The sequence below is a fragment of the Amborella trichopoda genome, chromosome 12, assembly GCF_054954075.1.
Source record: "Amborella trichopoda isolate Santa Cruz 75 chromosome 12, AtrichopodaSantaCruz75HAP2 v2.0, whole genome shotgun sequence".
Taxonomy (NCBI): domain Eukaryota; kingdom Viridiplantae; phylum Streptophyta; class Magnoliopsida; order Amborellales; family Amborellaceae; genus Amborella; species Amborella trichopoda.
The window spans coordinates 40,102,418-40,125,751 of record NC_142347.1 but is presented as its reverse complement, the minus strand read 5'-3'; the positions used below and the strand labels follow the sequence as shown (position 1 = coordinate 40,125,751).

At 35.8% G+C, this 23,334-nt stretch overlaps 1 protein-coding gene across 3 annotated transcripts in view; it reads left to right on the top strand.

Annotated features, from left to right (window-relative positions):
- Positions 1 to 3,652: 3,652 nt before the first annotated feature.
- Positions 3,653 to 23,334, top strand: part of ECA3 (endoplasmic reticulum-type calcium-transporting ATPase 3) — an 86,983-nt gene continuing 67,301 nt past the window's right edge. For 2 of the 3 annotated variants that reach the window (XM_020675189.2, XM_006857058.4), the window contains exons 1-7: positions 3,653 to 3,979; positions 4,117 to 4,167; positions 4,308 to 4,341; positions 4,958 to 4,975; positions 9,269 to 9,405; positions 22,247 to 22,321; positions 22,431 to 22,476. In XM_020675189.2, the coding sequence (XP_020530848.2) occupies positions 3,776 to 3,979; positions 4,117 to 4,167; positions 4,308 to 4,341; positions 4,958 to 4,975; positions 9,269 to 9,405; positions 22,247 to 22,321; positions 22,431 to 22,476 (565 nt within the window). In that variant the 5' untranslated portion in view covers positions 3,653 to 3,775. Of the gene's footprint in view, positions 3,980 to 4,116; positions 4,168 to 4,307; positions 4,342 to 4,957; positions 4,976 to 9,268; positions 9,406 to 12,432; positions 12,581 to 22,246; positions 22,322 to 22,430; positions 22,477 to 23,334 lie in introns of those variants that run through there. The other variant, XM_088853776.1, reaches the window with a different exon arrangement.

Genomic DNA, 23,334 nt, shown 5'->3' with positions numbered 1-23,334 from the left:
AAAAATCAATGGGAACTGGTGAAGATCACTAGAAAAATAGGGGTCTTAAACACGGGTCAGTACCCTACATGCTTGGATCAAGTTGGTCTTTATCTACTTAGCCATTTTCTTATATAATTTATTTTTATACTTTAAAGATGTCTAAAAACCAGACTGGATGATCAAACCAAACGCCTATTAGTTCCAATCCCCACAATTTATATCAGATTTATCTTTCTTCCGAAAAAATAAATGAGAACAAGTGATTGAGGAAAGTAGAAAAGTAAAGGCAATGATTTCATGTAATGGTTGTATCATAATATAATGTAACCACATTAAAAAATCATGTTAGAGATATTTGTTTGACACAATTTTTTAGATGTATACTCTTTTCATTCTAAAGAATAATTATAAAAAAAAATTTTAGAAAAAAAACACCCAGAAAGTGTTTTTCTAACCCAATTAATATAAGTCATCCATGTTAGTGAGAGAAGGTTAGATATAGGCCTCAAAAAGTTTTTTTTATTTCCAAAATTTTTATATTGTGTTATCATCATTAGGTTAACAATGCTAAAAAAGAAAAACAATGGTTTTGAATGTGTTAAGGACTAGATCTTGAAATTCACCGAATGGATGGTCGAGATTCATTGTGGGAGCGTATTAATTTTGACCATATCTAAGGTGCAAATTGATTTTTTTTTTTTCGATAAGATTGATTATGAGGATAAAGAGAATGGGTGTTCAAAATTGGAGTCATACAAATGCAAAAAACATAGTTTTCTAGAAGTGTGGTTGTATTATACTGTGATACAACTGTTACATGAAATCATTGCTCGAAAAGTAAAAATTTTAAACCCGAACCGGTGTTCGTTGTTTCAGAGCACGGAGTTCCCAACCAATAAAGCTTTTTTAAAAACATTATTTTATACCATTAAAATTAGTGTATGATTTTTTTCTTTTTGATGGTTTAGTGGGGAATGCATCTTACGTATTTTTTAAATAGTTAAATTTTTTAAACTGTCAATGGGATTGAAAGACACGATGTGCCATTGAAGTAGGGGGTGCAACCATCACGACCCACGCCCTTTCCCATATTAGTTAGAAAGTTGGAGCCTTTGATCAGCGAGGTCCCATCGGCATTTGCGTTCGTCAGTTTCCCATGAGAGGGCCGCGTCATTGAAGAATTTCCTTCGAGGTTTTAAAACTTGGCAGACCAGAATTGGGCGGTTTAAATTGGGAGCCCTAGCGCGTTCCGCCTAAATGTCGAAAACCCACTAATTATTTGACAAAACCAACCAATTATATTAAAGAACCGGCCCCACTTTATTTTTTAATATTTTTTATTTTTTGTTGCCTCTTTTTACAGGTTCACTGGACTGGATTGCCCATCCGGACTACCAATTCAGACCAGTTTTCTGGATGGTCATCCAGGTCATAGAACCGTGCTTTAAAAGTTTTGTTTTTGAGTAAGAACCGTGCTTTTAAATCTTGGTTTACTCTTACGCATTTTAAATGTTTAATGGCGTAAAAATTATTGAAAAGTGCGTGAGTTTTTTTTATTGAAAGTTAAGTGTGTGGGTTAACCTTCTTTTACGCATCAAATCGTATTAAACTGTTGAATAGGATTTAATTATTGTAAAGCATACCATACGTGTCATGCGTATGCCTGGAGACGATGAAACACTGTGCGACCTAGAGGCCTATCACGTTTAGTGTTCGAAAAATCAATCCGGCCAAGGGCCGGGTCAGAGGAAACAATAAATTCACTGGTTCAATTGGCTTAAAAAATTTAAAAAATATGAAAAGTATAAGTAAAGCATGGGTAAACAAATCACATTCAAATGAAATTAAAAAAGTAGTGAAAAAAATATAATTTTAAAAACCGATTTATATCTAAGAGTATTTTTAAATTTTTTTAAAAAGGATGAGAAAATGTGAAAATAAACATTCATGGCTAACGCTTTTCAATATTTGCCAAAATGATAAAAAATATTAAAAAACACATTACAAACAAATCTCTTATTTTTTGGTATTTTATGTATTTTTAATTTTTTTTCCCCTAAAATACCCAACTAGGCCACTAAAATCAGCCAAAACTGGATCGGCCAATGTCCGGTTCTAATTTGACCGGCCGGATCCAAGTTGGATCCGCCAAGTTTGCTTTTCTTGTGTATTGATCGTATGGCTTATACATTATACGTGAGATATTACACTATCTCCAAATAACCACTCTTTTATTCCTGGCTAAAAGTGGTGCATTTCATACAAGGAAAAGTATAATTAATCATGACCATTGGATGTGAAATTCGATGATTGCATTTATTCTAGTGACCATACACAAACTTCATTTTTTTTTTTGAACTCTATGACATATCCAAGTTATCAAATTTCACATTGGATGGTTATAAATAATTATGACCTCCTTGTATCAAAGGTAAATGGTCTCATTGTACACAATTCTTACAATGGGTCCATTTACCTTTGATACAAGGAGGTCACAATTACTGACAACCATTTAATGTGAAATCGGATAGTTTTGGTGTGTTACAAAGTTCGAGAAAAATTCTTTTGTAGTTTGAGCGCGGTCAATGAAATAAATGCAGTCATCTAATATCACATCCAATGGTCAAGATTAATTGTGACCGCCATGTACTAAAGATAAATGGTCTCATAATGTACTTATCCAAAAAAAAACATTCCTATTATGTCGGGAATCTTTCTTCCGTGCAATCAAATATTCCCAATAAAGTTATTTGTATCTTAACCTAAACTCTCTCTAATTGAATTATATAATTCGTAACCTTATTTATTTGTAGTATAGGCTTTTTTTTTTTTTTGTGGCAAAAGGGTTAGCACTTGAGCTTCATTGTATTTTTTGTGAAATTGGGAAATATAGAATGCAATTCTATACTTTTTTAAAATCACCATTATTATCATCGATGTTTTTCCCAACTAATTCTACACTGTTAATTTAATGAATATAAATGGACCTTGTGCACTATCTTCAAATGATCACCGTGTTGATAGCACACTGTGGAACATGGACACTTGTGTTTATGGTTTGTTATGCAAATCGAAACACTATGGGGTTGTTTCTCTTTGGAAAGTTATACTTTTTGTAATTCTCTTTGAAATCTTATTTTTTTTTCTAGTGGTTAATAAACGTATCATATTTGAAATATTAATTTTGGAATTAATATTTATCATGGGGTTGTTTCTCTTTGGAAAGTTATACTTTTTGTAATTCTCGTTGAAATCTTATTTTTTTTCTAGTGGTTAATAAATGTATCATATTTGAAATATTAATTTTGGAATTAATATTTATCATACTCGTGTCTTTGTATTAATGTTGGAATTAATATTTATCATACTCGTATCTTTGTCAAATGACACGATATATTGTGTCATACAATGAAATATATTGAAAACAAGAAAAAATGTCATGCAAATGCGATATGTAGGTAAGAATAAATATGATGCGTTAGGAGCATATTGTACATTAGCTCCTTCGGGTAAAAGAGATATTGTGGATTTTTTATTATTTAAGTGATTCAATTAAGAATAACTAAATAATTATTTTTTTAAAAAATAATAGATTTTGAGTTCTAAACACAAAGATCATACCCTCAAAGGTTATATAGTCGTTGTATATTATTGGGATTTTTTTTCAAGTATATAGAACATGTGATTTGAAGAAAATTCCTTGTTGAATTGATCGCTTCGCTCAACATGTTATATCCCCAAAAACTTGGCGCCCTAAAAATATCCTTAGCACGATATTAATCTGAGGGAGCAAATGGATTATATGCTCTCGCGGGAGCAGCATATCCTCGGCGAAACAAAAATACTCTCCGAAATTTTCCCCACAGGTTGCTGTCTAAAATATACGAAATCTATATATGAAAAATGGTGCCGCATTTATTTTCCGACTACTGTTTCATTTCCACTTCTGCTTACGAGCTCGGCCATGGAGGATGCTTATGCCAGATCCATTTCAGAGGTACCTTTCTTTCATTTATTTTGTGTCGTGGTGTCCATCTCTTCTAGAGAGAGAGAGACTTTTATTTTATGAGGAAACTAGACTCTTGAATTTGCTGCTTTATCGCTCATGATGCAATCTCTGTGCATTTTGATCAGGTTCTGGAAGCATTTAGAGTGGACCCAACAAAGGGACTCGCTGATTTGCAGGTAATGGAAAGTAGAAGCTTTATGTTTTTCTTTTCATGAAACATCGTCTAAGTTCTTATTTATTTGGCTTTGCTATGTCTTAGCGTTTAGGACCAGCATTGATATGGTGGAATTTACTTGTTAATTTTTGTTCTGTTCAGGTTGCAGAGAATGCGAGAACCTATGGTAGAAATGGTATGTTGAGGTTTTCTTAACAATTTCAGGGTTTTTTGCTGCTCATACATCTAATTTAGAGTGAATTTTGTGGTATGCAAGGAAATATTTGGAAATTCACACGAAAATATACAATATGACGTAAATAGATGCTCATATCATGGATTCAATGCCACTCATTGGCACTCACAGTCAAATTTGCAATTCTTCAAGTTAGCTTAGATCATTCTGATATCCAGAACTATTTGTGAGACCTATACTCATTTTGTTGTTCTTTAGTAGGCAAAAGGGAGCGAGAGGAAATGGAAGTAGATTATGAAAAGGAGAGTGATCATAAAGTATATGCCACTTTCAACTATGAGTTCCTCACTGCGCAATGAAACCCATTGTTTAGGACTATACTTTCATTTTTACCAAGTACCATGCACATTTGAGGCACGATCACTCTTGGTCATGATTAGAAAGCATTGAATTAAAATGCAATAAGTGATGATTCAGTATTGCAAATTCGTATTACAGAAGGTTACAGATTGAAGTATAAGCTCTAAAGATATTTCTTTATTGAACTTGGGTTATCTGATACACTTTTTTTTCTTTTTCTTTGTTTGGCATGCTTATGTATCAACTCGCACTGCAGTATTGCCTCAAGAAGGAAGTAAGGACATCCCCCAATTCCCTCTCTCTGTCAATTTGATAATATATGGCATTGATAATTACCTTTAACTGTATATTTTGACATTTATTGAGATGCTTGATATAGTATATGCATTGGTATTTTATTTGGCAATAAAATAATGCATGTATTGGTATTTTATTTTTTGTTGTCCATTCTCAATAACCTCTCCACTTGTCAACCGTTTGGACAATAATTCAGTTTCTGATTTTTTTTTTTTGAATAAGTTAGTTTCTGGTTTTTCTTTAGATGCTAGATATACAGTGTCTCTACTATGCAAATTTCTATACTGGGTTGCCTTGCTGCGAAGATCTTTATTTGCTATGCTTTCATGTCAATCTCCTGCATTGCTTTAGGTGACTTAGGTAACTTGTATTTGACCATGTTTGTAGAAATTTTTTTACTTGATTGGAGGTTAGAACAATCCATGATCCATGCGATGTTTTCTGGTCCTATGTTTGCAAAGTCTATGTTACATTCCCATATGGCTAACATTGATGTAAAGTAACAGTAACCTTGAAGACAAAGCCAAATTGCTTGTTGCTTTGATGATACCATTGCAATGTGGAAATGGAGAACGTCTTGGAGTGGTATTGGACATTTTAGTAATTTGCAAGTGCGCCAAATAAGTTCTATTTAGCTTTGTGAAGTGGATGCAAAGCTTATTATGGGTGAAGTATCCCACTTGAAGGGATCTAGTAAATGCTGTCATATTTTGAAGATGAGATGTTGGGATGGGCACTGGAGAATAGGCATGGGGTATGATAATCTTATGGCTACAGACTTTAGGAAGAACATGTTTTAGGAATGGTTGGTATTTGGAAGTTTCTTGCAACTTCTCGTGGAAAGAATTAAGCATAATCCTTTCAACGTCAAACAAGTAAAAAGCACCTCCCTAAGTGGACAGACTGTAATTCCACCAAGCATGCCTGCAAAGGTGCTCTTCCGTTCCCTTGTGTCGAACACTTATTTAAGCTACTAAGCTACCATAATATCTCTGTGATGAAGGTGATTAATATTATAATTTTGATTGTCAAAAGTGATGTAGTGCTGTTTTAAAAAGGAGATTCCTCCATGTCTGGTTCACTAAAACACCACTTGCTATACACCACACAACTTTCTATACATTGATTTGACAAAAATAACCTAAATGCTTCGTGTTCCACAATATATCCACTCCACCATCTATATGTAAGGTGTACAAATATGGATATAGTTTAGGAAAAGGGGAAATGATTCAGTGTTTCACAAAATCATGACACAGATGTGGATACTACTAACATGTCATACTTTAGGCTGGTCATAGATGCCTATATATATACTAATATAGCACATAATCATATGTATTCGACACTGTGATGACTAGATATGCTTTATCATAATGCAGAATCTATATTTTTTAAGTAAAATTTTATGTTCAAATTATTTTATATTACCAGTTTCCTAGGAGTACCCGGTGTCTGTATTGGTGTTATATTGTGTTGGCACTGGTATGCTACGCATATACAAATATCTAGGTACCTTGGATTTGGACCCTTGATGCTACATAGATATGTAAGACTTTTTGCTAGAAACATGCTATATGAATGACATAAATGAGTAGGACTGCCTGGTTCCCATATGGGCCCTAAACAGAGTATGTCAAATACTTTGATTCCAAGGAGTGGACTTCTTGACAAATTGGAGAACTATTGCATTTATGCTGATGTCCTAACAACTGGGCATGAGATGGTCCCATCCTTGTGTGGGATCATTGGAATCATAATGTGATGGAAGTTCATTAGGAAATTTGGTATCTTGAGGGATTGGGTGCCTATTCCAAGATGCTGTGGAGAGCACACTCCTCTTATTTCATACCTCAGATTTTGCGATTCTTCTTTGCCTGGGTCGAGAGCATTACTCGTAGGATTGTGATGGTGTCCTCAATGTGTTGTGGAGCTAATTACTGTTGAAGGTGATGATCATAATGTGATTGGATAGGAAACAAGGGCGGGGCCGTTCACTTAAAGGCTTGCTGTTGTAATTCATGAAATCGCTAACGCTGCATCTTCCTGTCATCTGTCATTTCAGCCTGTTTTGAGGAGGCTAATGAGGAAGCAGACATTCTCGCTAGATGCAGGCTTTCATGTGATACTCTTTTGGGAGCAGATGCTTTGGCCCTTTGATATGTTACCTTTTATTCTCTTTGATGCCGATGCGTTGCTTATTGTACATATTTTACTCAATCGATGGAGTTACTGTTACAACACTGAAAATATTACTGTTACTAATAAAAAAAATAAAAATAAAGATTGGACTTGTTGGTACAATCCACTGTACTGGGACTTTTGCGAGTCTTGTCCATGTTTGAAACTTCCATAAGAGCAATTATTGACCAGTTTGACCCATAGTTACCGGGATCTCCTCCCTGGCTTCGCCATCCCTTGTAGAACCTCGTTTCTCTCGATCCCGGAGCGAATCTCATCTGAAACTCAATTTAGTGTTTTTGGGATCTCACTCCATCTTATAGGGGAATGAGTTCCTTCCAATTTAATTTCGTGTTCTAGAACATTACAAAATCTAGTTCCCTAGTCTTATGGTTCGCGCTCCAGAGTGCATTGGGATCTAGATTAACATAACACAAGCATTGCCATATATGGCATCCAGATCCCACCAATATGGGATCGTTTTAAAGTTCCTTATTTATTTTTTGGAAGGACTAAGCTTGCATGTTATTGGTTAACAACGCCTGGAGCTACATTTTAAACCACAGATCCTTATTACCTACATGAGGAACTCGTGTTCTAAGAAAATGGAGCTCGCTCCTATAAAAGTTATTCCTTGCTCCATAATATTTTGGATCACTTTTAGTAATACACTCCTGAGTTAAGAAACTCAAAAAAATGCCCTTGGGAACTTCGCTTCTTATGTATAGGATCTCGCACCTTTATATAACAAATTCTCGATCCTATGTACGAGCTAGATCCCCAACATACATGGACCTCGATCCCGACCTTTGAAGCTGTACGGGCATCGATCCTGAACACAGGTATCTTCAGTATAGCTTCGATCTGCCAATCCCGCCCCCGATCCCGGAACTGTTCCCGTTTTCGTACCCAACAACTATGGTTTGACCATTCTCTTGGAGCCCGACAGTCCTGATAGGCTGATACTACTCCAAAAGGTTCTTTCTATTTTGTGGAATTTTTATCTTTGTCCCTGCATAAAGAAATAAGAAAAATGGGTGGATAGGGCCTTGCTTCCCCATCACTAGGCATGCTTTGAGATGGTGGAAGACCTCTCTCCAATATAAAAAAAAGGTAGGGGGTTGTGGAAGCAGAAGATTTCTAATTGCCAAAGTATATGGTGCTAAATGGGGAAGGAATTCACCTTTAATAAATAGGAAAAGATGATGGGAGTGGCAAGTGACCATCCTATAGGATTAGGAGATGGGGTGTTGGAGATGGTAAGCTCCCCTTCCCCTGAGGCAATTAAAAGGATGAAAACTAAATTTGTAAGAAGAATTTATAAAAGTAGAGGGTTATCATGTTAAATATATTTTGATATGCTTTATAGCAAGGATTGCTTTTTTATATGTTTATCAAATTATCTGAACAATTTGTTTGATTTATTTTTTATTTTGATCTTCATAATTTTTGTGATCGTTTTATTTTTTATCGTTTTGACTGGTCTAGCTTCTCATACTACTCTTTGGTGGATTTGACTGGTCGAAATGTTATGTACTTCTGATTGGATGATACTTGTTTGATGGCTGGTTTGGTTCTATTAACATTGTTGCGTACTTCTCTTCCACTTATTTGTCAATCATATATTCTTGTCTTCTATAAGCCGACCCCACATAATTGGGATAAGGCTTGGATGATGATGATGATATCATTGACTTCCATAGACAAACTGGATGTGCTCCTTCTTTGGAAGATTTTATCTCATGGGCTTATCATTTGAACATTTGTATGCTATATTAGTATATACAATCTTCATTTTGGTTGTGCCATTAGTTTGAGAGGTCAAGCAGCCTTAAATATTTTGTATTGTCAATCGTCGCTTTTAGGATTGACATGGAACCTGGTCTAATCTTTCTGGTTACTGACAGTCCACCTTATCGTTATCTAAAATGTATTTGTATCTTTTGATTGTTAACTCCTCCAGGGATCTGTTTGTTTGTTCTATCAATGGCAAGTGTTGTTTTGATTTGAGCGTAATTTGCTAATGAGAAAGTTTGAGTTGTTCCATGTGCACTTTTGTACTTGTGCTTGATCTACTCCTTCCATGCAGGTACACCCTTCTGGAAATTAATATTGAAGCAATTTGATGATTTGGTGGTGAAAATATTGATTGCGGCTGCTGTTATATCCTTCATTTTGGCTTTAATTGATGGTGAAACAGGTTTTGCGGCCTTTTTGGAACCTTCTGTAAGTTTCTATTCGTATAGCTCTCTATTTTTACGTGTATCGTATCGCTTAATTGAGACATTGAAGTTTGATGGCTAGAATGAATTGGTAAAAAAGATCCCTCGATAATTATGCAGTTTGGTATTGATTTGAATAGCAGGCATGTGATGAATGCGCCCTCAGTGGTTTTTATTCCTGCCTCATGTTGTTGCTTTTGTTTGTTATTTTAAAGTATTCGCTGGAGTGGGGAGGCTTAATCTAATGAATGAGTCATCTCTCATTCATTCTATAATAGAAACGGTTCAAAGAGGTCAATGAACTGTCATTGGGGTCTAAATTTTTGAGTCGTATTCGTTTACCACCAAGGGGCTTCGTATCCTTGTCATTTTAGTCTTATCATAATGTGTAGTCTGCTTAGGTCTCCTGAAAACTTAATGTACTACTGCCTTGATGCTTATTTAAGGCCATAAAGGGGCATACTAAGTTTACACACTAGGTTTTCCTTTTCCGTTTCTATGAAGCCTTCTAGTTGTTGCATAGAAATTTCTTTTTCTAACTCCCCATTTAGAAATGCCGTCTTAACATCCATTTGGTGGAGTTCGAAGTCATAATGGGCTGCTAAATGCTATTAAGATTCTAATGGTAAGGGAATTTTGCTACAAGGGAGAAGGTCTCATCACAATCTATTCCTTGTTTCGGGGTAAAGCCTTTAGCAACAAATCTGGCTTTGTATTTCTCCAACTTCCCTTCTGAATTTAATTTCTTCTTATAAATCCATTTGCAGTCTATGAGTTTTCTATTAGGAGGTAGTTTCACTAGTTCCCAAACATTGTTTTATTTTGATTGAGTTAAGTTCATCAATCATAGCTTTTTCTCATTGTGCCATTTCATGACAGGTTATAGCTTCTTGGTAGGACGTAGGAACAGAGTTCCTGTAGGGATTCTTCTTTAATCCTCTCATAATATTCTCATAAGTAGGTGAATGACTCAGGTTTTCTCCTAATTCGGTTACTTCTCTTAGGACGAGGTGGTTCGGGATCCATGGTCTGACTTGTGTCATTATCTATCTCATGAAATTTGGCTTGTTTTAGAGTGGTACGACTCTCGAGAATTCTTTCTTAAGAAAATGAGCGTCCCTACTCTCAAGGATAACCCAGGATTATGAACACGGTATCCCTTACCATGTGGTGGGTATCCTATTAAGATGGACTTAACAATTTTAGGATCTAATTTTGTCCTATTTTGATAGGGTATTAGGACATGGGCAAAGCATCTCCACACTCGGAGGTGATCAAAGGATGGAGCACGATCAGTGAAAATCTTATGAGTTAGTGGGACAACTTTTGTGGGATTCTGATTAAGGATATAGTTTGTTGTCAAAACAACTTCTCTCTAAAAATCTAAGGAGAGTTTAACATGTCCCATCATGCTTCTCACCATTTCTATCAGGGTCCTATTCCGTCTCTCAGTTACCCCATTTGCTGAGGAGTGTACGGTACAATATACTGATGTATAATACCATGCTCAGTACATAATTATTTAAATACTCGTGAGGAATATTCTCCAACCCAATCAGATCTAAGGATTTTAATTTTTTGGTTTGTTTGGGTTTCTACCTCAGCTTTATGCCCTTTGAATCGGTCTAGGGCTTCAGACTTTTCACTTAATAGATAGACGTGGCCAAGATGGGAGTGATCATCTATGAATGAGATAAAGTACCTCTTGCGGCCCTTAGTGGCCGCATTCATAGGTCCACAAATATCTCTATGGACAACCTCTAATATGCTAGTAGCTCTTTGAGCTTTCGCAAAGGATTTCTTAACCAGCTTTCCTTGGACATATGATTTACAGACTCTGGTTAAGGCTCCATTTAAATTTTAAATACTCCCTATCTCTTTAATCTCTCCATCCTTTTAGGATTATGTGCCCTAGTCTCATGTTCCATATGTACACATCATCATTGTTATCATTATAACACGAGATAAAGAAAAGAAACATTCTACAAGATGGCCATCCATGACTAATTCATCTCCATATTTCACCTCCACTTTATTATTAGTAAAAATGGTGGAGTGGCCTGCCTTAGCGAATTTAGAGCATAAAGAGTTTGCTTTAGGACCATACTTTTGCTATTTTGAAGTTGAAGGACAAAATCCTTAATACCCAGAATTTCAGTGTTGTGATTCCCACCCATATAGATAAGTTGATCCCCAGGGGAAATATGCTTGAAATTTCTATACCCATCCTTGGTGTTTGACATATTTAAATAGTTTAATTTAAATATTAGACAACTTTGGGGCATCTCCTCACTTACAAACATCATCCCTGGGCATCTCTCTGACCTCAACAAGGGATGACCCACTGCAAACCCTTCTCAGTTGTACCACATACACATGAGTAAGGGTCTTAGACATGACCAAGGCCATAGACTACCCAAACCTTGGTCCATCAACACACACACTCCCACTGAAGTGCATATTCCATTATAAAATATTATATTCACAAGCTGTCTAGGCCTTTAAAGGCCACCAAACCCAACAAAGGCCCCTTAAGCCTCTAAGGTTCCCACTAACAGGGGCAGTCACCCCAAACTCATTGTACTTGGGAAATGGAGGGGTGTGGTACTTGGTCTCCCAAATAACTAAAACACTTGTGCATGCTCAAGGGAAAAGTCATGTGACATATTTTTGTTATTGTAGTCGTCTAATCCATGAATGTTCAAACTAGGATTTTCATTTGGCAGCAATCAAGGAGGAACCCAAGCATAGGAAACGCTTAGGACTATGGCTTTCTTTGCTGGAAGAGATTTTCAAGCAAATGTCTAGGCTAGGGCTACCTCGCTGTATTGATAAGCCAGGAAAATCTGTCTAAGACAATGGTATCAAAAGATATGAGAGAAGACTAGCAAGTTGTAGCTTTCTATCCTTCGCTTATAGAATTACCTTTGTCATAATTACTTCATCCAACTTGTTTATTAATTCATTTATGATCAAGGATCAGATTTTTCTGGAGGATCCTGCTGACAAGTGGATGGTGGAAGTGTAGGAGCCACTTCTTAGTAAGAGGGTATTGAAACGAGTGTTGAGGCCCATTGAAGAGGAAGAAGAGGAAGGTGGGGCTGAAGGAGGACCAAATGATGGCGACAGAAGGGCATCGTGAGAGCTGACATGAGCAACATGATGGGAGCCAACATGAGGTTTGGACTAGCCTTGTAGACTTTGGGTTATAAGGGACTAGTGACAGTACCCAATTGACGAAGTCATTTCTAAACCATTGGAGATAGTGTAAATGATCATGATTGGGATGACTATGAACCTCCCCATCGTTCATATTGGATGTAGATTGAATCATTTTAGATGTATATTTGTAATTCTGAGTTCCGTTATGAATGTCATTATTGTTATGTACTCCAATTTGGACCTTTCAATGTATGTGTAGCACTTGGGAAGTTAAAACTCTTGATGTTTAATTTTTTTTTTTTTCTTCTTCGATATACATAAAATTTTCTGATTTTTTATTTCCTCAGATTTGGAAATTTTTTTAAGCATTTATTATATTTTTTATGCCATTTTGGGAGGGCTCATGCATACTCGCTGAGCCGACTCATGGTTTGTTATGCCGAATTGTGACTCACTAAGCTCACTCTGCTCGGTCCTCGCATGTCTGGACTTAGTTTTGCGTTTAAAAATCCTGCTTCTTGTCATAATTCTCATTTGTCAAATTAGTTATTCAAAAATTGCCAATTTGACTCGTAACCGCTTGAGTCAAACTGAGGGTAGCACGAGTTCCCCCAGAATTGGGTGAGTCGAGCATTATTTTTCCTTTTTATAAAAGAGACTTTGGAAAACATGGACTCTCGCATTTCTTCATGAAAATCTCTCAAAATTGTCCCAAGTTGTTCCCATCTTGCTGTTCTACCCTAACTATTAAAGTAAAGCTTCCTATCAAAATCCGAAATTTATGAAATCTCAAGATCAAAATTAGTTTTTTTCTTTATCCCGCCATGTTTTTGAAACCCAATCCGCCTTTCTACCTGTTTCTTCTCTTTCTATTCTCTACCCAATTTTTTAAAATTTGTTTCTAATTCATCGTTTTGTATCCTTCTAACAAATCTATATCATGATTTGTTGGATCAAAGTCCTTGTTCAAAGAGATCTAGATATGAAATTTAGAGAGTTTTTGTCACGCCCCAAGAATTTACAATACTGATATTCTTGAGATGTGACAGTCAAAACATATATACATCTCTTGACACGACAAATTTACAATGGCGAATTCTTACAAAGTAACAAAAGAAAGTTTAAGCACAACTACAATATCTTCCAAAGTTGATCTTGACGAGCACTCAATATGAAACCACATTTATCTTGAAAAAAATGTTTACCATAGTTTGATGAGTTTGGCTACTCAGTAAGTGATCATCATAATCCTAAAAATAATCGTGGTTAAAAGATATCAATGTTTTCAAATAGGAGATCTATTAACAGAAATGCATGAACAGTTTCACTTTCAAAAATGCATAATTAAGTATAATCCGAATAATTGAAATGCGTATAACATTTTAACGGCAGTGCATAATTCAAAGGATTTCACAAATTATCCTACTGGCTTCCCAAGTAGGTCACTTATATACCCCATCAATATCTTGATGGGTCCACTTAATCCCTATCGGCGTCCCAGATAGGTCCAGTTAATCCCTGCAGGTTCACTTATACCTCACCGGCGTACCGGATGAGTCCACTTAATCCCTACCGGCGTACCGGAAAGGTCCACTTATACCTCACTTGCGAACCGGATGAGTCCACTTGCATACTTAAAGTATTTCTAAATCTCTTTAAACATTCGAAAGCAGCAATAACATGTACGCAACATATCACTGAAATTATTAATATGAATTTCATTGAAACCATTAATAACAGTCACTTTCAATAACATTTAAAAAATAACCAGTCAAATATTTTTGGCTCAAATTTAGAAAGGTAGCAGTTCGTAAAGACATTCTAGCATAATTGCCAATCTAATATGTATAGAAAAACTCTTATAGAAATTCAAGAATACGGAATTATCGCAATTTATGGGATGTCAATTCACAAATAAACATTTCACAGACAATGCTATAATCATTTGCAAAAATATCAGTTTTCAAATAGTAAGGCAGTCATTTGCGCATGAATTTTACAATGTCTAAATAGTCAAAAACAGTAGAAAGAAATCTCACCATTTTACTAAAAGCAGAAATATCACATTTATTTCTAATAATTTTACAGTATCTAAAATTTTCTAACAATAGTCAAGAAAAATAAATAAATTTATTTTTAAGAATTTACAGCATTTAAAATTTCTAACATAGATAAAATATCACTATTTTATTAAAAAGATTATTTTTCAAGACAATGAGGTCACTTACGCATAAAATTTATCGTGCCTAAAATTCGTGATAATAGTTTGAAATAATTATTTCGTTTTAAAAAAACGAATTATTCTGCAAGACAATAAAGTCACTTACCTATAATATTTGAGAGGCAGCTTTCGATAAAAAAAATTTGGCTAAAGAGAGGTGCTCACTGCGTTTGTAAGAGGGAGAGCGAGAAAGGAGTTGTTAGGCGACGTCTTACCTTTCGTCCTATTTAAATTCTTTAAAAGACCTCCACCTCATACATGAAGTATAGCATTAATAATAAGCTTCTAATGTTTACAACCCACGTCCACTAAATTACATGGCAGATGATAAGAAAAGTGAAGGGTAAAAAGATATAAAAGTAGTGATGGTCCCTAAGGACCATAATGCCTATATGGACCATCATACTATAAAGAGGTTTTTTTTTTTTTTTTTGTTTGAAAGTTTAGGATTGTTACATTCCTCCCCCTTTAAATAAATTTAGTCTTCTAAATTTGTGTACCTGATTACTGAAAAAGATAGGGATATTTTTCTCTGATATCGTCTTCTCGTTCCCAAGTCGACTCCTCTCTTGAATGGTATTGTCATAATATATGGACCAAAAGAATCTCCTTTTTGCGCAAGACTTGTACCCTTCTATCCAATATCAAAATTGGCTGTTCAATGAATGATAGGTACTTCTTGATCGGTAAAGGTTCATATTTCAAGATATAGGATGGGTCGGGCTGATATTTTCGTAGTGATGATACATGAAAGACATTATAGACGTTTACTAATTCTGGTGGAAAGGCAAGTCTATACGCGACACCTTCGATTCTTTCCAGGATTTCAAATGGTCCGATGTAACGTGGGCTCAGCTTTCCTTTCTTGCCGAATCTCATAAGGCTTTTATTGGTGAGATCTTTAGGAAAACTCGATCACCTTCCTCAAATTCAAGATCTCTCCGTCGGTTATCGGCATAACTCTTTTGCCGACTCTAAGCTGTTCTGAACCTTTCTCGAATTAATGCTATCTTATCTGTGGTTACCTGGACAATTTCTGGCCCCAAAAGCTTTCTTTCACCAACCTCGTCCCAACAGATAGGTGACCTGCATTTCCTTTCATACAAGGCTTCATATGGTGCCATCTGAATACTGGCTTGGAAGCTATTATTATAAGCAAACTCAATCAGGGGTAAATGGTCATCCCAGCTTCCTGTAAAGTCAATGATACAGGCCCTCAGTATATCTTTAAGGTTTAGATGGTCCTTCCAATTGTCCATCAGTTTGGGGGTGAAAGGCGGTGCTAAGGGTGAGTCTCATCCCCATAGCCTAGCCCAAAATTTAGAAGTAAATCGAATATCCCTGTTCGAAACAATACTGACCGAAACTCCATGCAACCGCACTATTTCCTTAATGTACTGGGCCAGTCGATCCAAAGTGTACGTCATGCGAATCGGCAGAAAGTGGGCAGCTTTGGCCAGTCGGTCCACAATGACCCAAATGCTATCATGTCTTGAATTTGTTCTAGGCAGCCAGAAACAAAATCCATAGAGATGTGCTCCCACTTCCACTTTGGCACGGGTAAATGTTGCAACAACCCAGCGGGCTTTTGATGCTCAGCTTTTACTTGCTGGCATGTTAGGCACTTAGACACAAATAGTGCTACCTCTTTTTTCATATTATTCCACTAACAGGTTTTCTTCAAGTCCTGATACATTTTAATACTTTCGGGATGTATCGTATAACAAGAGTGATGTGCTTCTTCCAAGATAGCTTTCTTCACACTCTCATTATTCGGGACGCAAACTCGACTTTGAATCTTAACAAATCCTCACTACATATAGAGAATTCCTCTCTCTTTCCCAGCTTCACCTCTTCTACAATTGTTATAAGCTGAGGGTCTTTCTTTTGTGCCGATCGAATCTGTTGGGTTAATTGCGGTTCTGCTTTAATGTTGGCAATCATACTTATCAAACTATTAATGGATGGAGCCGGATGTCAATCCACTATTTCCTCTAACAATCTCATTTTTTGGATCATTAGATGAGCTAATACTCCCGTAGATTTTCTACTTAGAGCGTCGGCCACAACGTTAGCTTTTCCTGAATGATAATGGATTGTACAATCATAATCTTTTAATAAATCCATCCATCTTATTTGCCGTATATTTAAATCCTTCTGAGAGAAGACATATTTCAAGCTCTTATGATCCGTGTATATTTCGAATTGCTTACCATATAGATAATGCCTCCACATTTTCAAAGCAAATACTATTGCAGCCAAGTCCAAGTCATGAATTGGATATTTTTTCTCATAACCTTTCAACTGTCTGGATGCATATGCTACTACTTTCTCATATTGCATTAATATACATCCCAAGCCTTTATGTGAAGCATCACTATAAATCACAAATCCCCCACTCCTCTCAGGAATAGTTAAAATAGGTGCTGAAGTTAATCGAACTTTTAGTTCTTGAAAACTTTCCTCACATTCACTTGTCCACTCAAATTTGACATTTTTCTGTGTCAATCGAGTCAATGGGGTTGCGATTCGAGAAAATCCTTCTACAACTGTATGTAATATCCTGTCAATACCAAAAAGCTTCGAACTTCAGTCACATTACTTGGTTGTTTCTAATTAACAACGGCTTCAACCTTTGAAGGATCGACTGATAGACTTTCCTTTGATATGACATGTCCTAAAAATGTCACTTGTTCAAGCCAAAATTCGTACTTACTAAGTTTGACATACAATTTCTTTTCTCTTAATATTTGCAATACCATTCTTATATGCTTCTCATGTTCCTTCTGATTCTTGGAATAAATTAAAATATTATCGATGAATACCACAATAAATTCATCTAAAATGGGTTTAAAGATTCGATTCATCAAATCCATAAATGCAGCCGGTGCATTGGTTAATTCAATAGGCATGACTAAAAATTCATAATGGCCATACCTTGTTCTGAAAGCGGTCTTGGAAACATCTTCACTTTTAATTTTAAGATGATGGTATCCAGACCTAAGATCAATTTTTGAAAACACTTGTGATCCTTGTAATTGATCAAATAAATCATAAATTCTAGGTAATGGATACTTATTTTTCACTGTCACTTGGTTCAACTGTCTATAATCGATACACAATCTCATGGTCCCATCTTTCTTTTTAACAAACAATACCGGAGTACCCCAAGGTGACATACTGGGCCTGATAAAACCTTTATCTAATAATTCTTTCAATTGTTGTTTAGGTTCTTTAAGTTCTGCAGGTGCCATTCTGTAAGGTACCTTAGAAATTGGGGCTACCCCTAGTAATAATGCAATAGAGAATTCAATTTCCCTGTCAGGCGGTAATCCAGGCAATTCTTCTGGGAAAACGTCGGGAATTCTCGGATAACCGGAGTGGTATCCAAATTTATCTCTTCCTTCCAATCTTCTTTGATATAGGCAAGTAAGCCTTGAGACCCTTTTCGAAAGAGGCGATTAGCTCAAATACAGGAGATTAAATATGATGGGGAGTCTTCTTTGATACCGTTGAAGTAAAATACTGGTTGATTCGGAATACTAAAGGTAACCATTTTCTTGTAACAATCAATACTTGCATGGTATGCAGAAAGCCAATCTATGCCTAAGATTACATCAAAATCTTGAATTTTTAGGAGTATTAAATCAACCAACAGTTCATTTTCTTTTATCTTTATTACACAGGATTTGTACACTATATTGGTGGCAATTGAATTTCCCATCGGTGTGGCTACCTCTAGAATGTATTTTAATTGTTCTGGTTCTATTTTTAAGTGGCATGCAAAGTGTGGTGACACAAATGAATGAGTAGATCAAGGATCAATCAAAACATGAACTATTTTTTAGAAGATAATAAGAGTACCTTGGATCACTGATTTTGGGGCCTAAGCGTCTTGCTGGGTGATCGCAAATACTCTTCCCTTCATCTGAGGCTTTTGAGCTATCTCTCCCTGCTTTGGAAGCTGTTGCATTTGTCAGTTAGGACATTCTCTAATCCGGTGCCCCAATTTTCCACATTTAGAACAGGCTCTAGTATTCTAATAACAAGGGCTCGATCCATGCTTTTTCCCATATTTTTTACATGGTTCTATTGGGCTTTGAAATGGCAAGAGCCTTGGCTTCTTATTTACCCTTTCAAACTGTTGTTGATTAGATGCTGATGGTCTAACCTGACTTTTTTGATTTTTCATCTTTTGGTAATCTTCGTAATCTTTTTCGACAATTTGGGCTCGATCCACTATTTCAGCATAAGTTCTCAATTTGAAGACTGATATTCTGCTTCTAATAGCTGTTCTGAGACCCCTTTCAAATGTTTTCACCTTTCTGGCCTCATTGTTAATCATATGTGGTGCAAACCTGGCCAATTCAGTAAACTTGGCCTCGTACTGTGCTACTGTCCGGTTTCTTTGGATTAATTCTAGAAATTCCATTTTTTTTGGCCTCGAATAAAATCTGAGAAATACTTTTCATTAAATGCCTCTAGAAATACTTCCCAAGTCAAGGGTTTATTTTCTTTAACCAATACTCCTTTTGCCATTCGCCACCAATGTTGTACTTCACCTTCTAACATAAAAACTGCAAAGGCCACCTTCCTATCATCAGAACATTCCATTACCTCGAATATTTTCTCTATATGCATAATCCATCCCTCGGCTTCCAGTGGGTTTACAACACCCTTTAAAGAAGGTGGGTTCAATTTATTAAATTGTTTGATATTGCTCCCACCATTTCCCGTAACTGACAGCCTGGGTGGATTGTTGTTTTCCATCTGATGTTGCATTAGAGTAACCATATTTTCCAAGGCTTTGTGAATTCCTTCCATTATAGCTTCAGCTATTATGGATCTTGACTTCGTCCCGGTCTGTACACACAATAAATGTGATTTTAAATACATTCTTTTTAAATTTCTTAAGAATCTTAAATCTATCGCTCTGATACCATAATTGTCACGCCCCAAGAATTTACAATACTGATATTCTTGAGATGTGACAGTCAAAATATATATACATCTCTTGAAAGGACAAATTTACAATGGCGAATTCTTACAAAGTAACAAAAAAAAGTTTAAGCACAACTACAATATCTTTCAAAGTTGATCCTGACGAGCACTCAATTTGAAACCACAGTTATCTTGAAAAAAATGTTTACCATAGTTTGATGAGTTTGGCTACTCAGTAAGTGATCATCATAATCCTAAAAATAATCGTGGTTGAAAGATATCAATGTTTTCAAATAGGAGATCTATTAACAGAAATGCATGAACAGTTTCACTTTCAAAAATGCATAATTAAGTATAATCCGAATAATTGAAATGCGTATAACATTTTAACGGCAGTGCATAATTCAAAGGATTTCACAAATTATCCTACTGGCTTCCCAAGTAGGTCACTTATATACCCCATCAATATCTTGATGGGTCCACTTAATCCCTATCGGCGTCCCAGATAGGTCCAGTTAATCCTTGCAGGTTCACTTATACCTCACCGGCGTACCGGATGAGTCCACTTAATCCCTACCGGCGTACCCGAAGGGTCCACTTATACCTCACTTGCGAACCGGATGAGTCCACTTGCATACTTAAAGTATTTTTAAATCTCTTTAAACATTCGAAAGCAGCAATAACATGTACGCAACATATCACTGAAATTATTAATATGAATTTCATTGAAACCATTAATAACAGTCACTTTCAATAACATTTAGAAAATAACCAGTCAAATATTTTTGGCTCAAATTTAGAAAGGTAGCAGTTCGTAAAGACATTCTAGCATAATTGCCAATCTAATATGTATAAAAAAACTCTTATAGAAATTCAAGAATACGGAATTATCACAATTAATGGGATGTCAATTCGTAATAAACATTTCGCAGACAATGCTATAATCAATTGCAAAAATATTAGTTTTCAAATAATAAGGCAGTCATTTGCACACGAATTTTACAATGTCTAAATATTAAAAAACAGTAGAAAGAAATCTCACAATTTTACTAAAAGCAGAAATATCTCTAATAATTTTACAGTATCTAAAATTTTTTAACAATAGTCAAGGAAAATAAATAAATTTATTTCTAAGAATTTACAGCATTTAAAATTTCTAACATAGATAAAATATCACTATTTTATTAAACAAATTATTTTTCGAGACAATGAGGTCACTTACGCATAAAATTTATCGTGCCTAAAATTCGTGATAATAGACAAATAATTATTTCATTTTAAAAAAAACGAATTATTCTTCAAGACAATGAAGTCACTTACCTATAATATTTGAGAGGCAGCTTTCGATAAAAAAAATTCGGCTAAAGGAAGTGGCAGATGATAAGAAAAGTGAAGGGTAAAAAGATATAAAAGTAGTGATGGTCGCTAAGGACCATAATGCCTATATGGACCATCATACTATAAAGAGTTTTTTTTTTTTAGAAAGTTTAGGATTGTTACAGTTTTTAACTTGAAATAAAAAACTATTCCATTTTCTCACTCATTGTTTGTCCAAATTAGTTCAAATTACAATGTTTTTTGAGTAAAAACCAAAACTCTCTATGAACGATTTATTTGGCCATTGCCCCTCCATTTTCTTTTGAACATGTTTTTTAAATTTTGATTTTGATTTTATTTACATCTCGTATTTGATGAAATGGAATATTTGGTTTCAATTTTATCATTTTGTGTATTTTTTATTTACTCTTTGCATTTTCCCCTGTTCTTTTTTTTTTTTTTAAAAATAAATATTGGCCAAGCTAACTCGGCTGGTTTGGCCGTTTGACACATGACTGGTGGGCATCCAATCCAACACAACCATCCAAGTTTTTAAACACTGTATCATATAGATGCATTGTTTTTTGTTGTTTTGCTGAATTTTACACTCGGCTTTCAGCTGTATCATCACACAATTTCCAAGTATGTATTCACCTGGTGGGCGCAATTATTATTATTATTATTGGTAGGTTAGCTGAGTTTTGAACCTTGGACGTTTTATTGGAATTCATTATGGTATGAGGGAATCCTGTAAATATATTCTCTGTAGATTATTGCATTCCTTTGCTGATTGTTTTCATTCTTATTCTGGGAACCCGAAATTAGATTTGTTTGATACGTTCAGTATTGAGACTTGAAGTTACGTGTTATTGGAATTCATTATGGTCTGAGGGAATCCTGTAAATATATTCTCTATAGATTGTTGCATTCCTTTGCTGATTGTTTTCATTCTTATTCTGGGTGTTTGATACGTTCAGTATTGAGACTCGAAGTTTCCCCACTGGACTTTGTTCTTCCTGTCAATACTCTTAGTGTTTTAATCTTTTACTCTTCTCAAATGTTGCTGCCATCCTATACAAGTCTCTATAGCAGGCTTATTTTTCTATCATGTAAGAAATAGCTTTCAACTTTTTGGGGATATATATATTTTTTACTATGTTGATGTTTTTATGGTTTCAAAGATTGATGTTGTTGGTTTGGGCAGGTCATACTGTTGATCTTGGCAGCCAATGCAGCAGTTGGAGTAATTACTGAAACAAATGCTGAAAAGGCTCTAGAAGTATGTCTTCTTGTTTATACAATGGAAATGAGGGCTTTTTAAATCTCTCCTAAGGTGTCAGTTGGTTCTCTTTTACGCTTCTTATGTTGTTCTTAATGTGATCATATAGGAATTAAGGGCATACCAAGCTGATGTTGCAACTGTATTGAGAAATGGTAAGCTTTTCGGTTGCAGACTGGAGGGCCAAACAAGTGCATATGTTAATTTTGCTTATAGTTCTTCTTTTATTGTTTTGTTGAAGAAAGGTTATCTTGTATTGAATATCAGAAAATTACATAATTAGAACAAAAAAAGATGCCAGCCTACAAGTTAGGTGCTCAGAGAACAAACTAGAGGGAAGAACACGAAGAAGAGAAAAAGAATGGAGGGAGAAAGAGGGACAATTTAAATACAGCATAATGCAAAAACTTCTTAGCACACTGCTGGTGCTAAAACAAGTAACACACTTTCGGTGGACTGTTGGACATCCTCAGATTGGTTATGGTCGATGAGCAAGCAAATAACCACTGTGGATCTGTTGCTCTATCTGCTCCGAACACTGGTACATCAAGATGCAGCCTTACTTTGGTAGCGGCTAGAGCTGCACTGTGGGCCGATTACGCGCTTGTATCTCAATAGACAAGGTAAGATCGTAGGTATATAGTTCCCCCGAGGGGTCAAGCCATGTATGCAATTTGGCAGAGGTCAGCAAAGGTAAAAGTGACCCCTCGGCGAAGGCTATCCATTGCAGTCCCAACTTCTGTTCGTAGGTATGTAGTTCCACTAAGGGGTCAAGCCATGTCTGCAGTTTGGCAGAGGTCAGCAAAGGTAAAAGAGACCCCTCGTCGAGGGCTATCTGTTGCAATCCCAACTTCAGGAGTTAAAACTTGGGCAGGACTGTAGTGACCATCCCTAAGGGGCCAACCCTGAGGAGAAAAAATCTTCCGTGAAGAAATTGGCAGCCAAGGGATAGCAGCAACTAAGTAGAGGGTCTTCAGTGGAGAGGCGAGAGGGTCTTCAAGAAATTTAGGCTT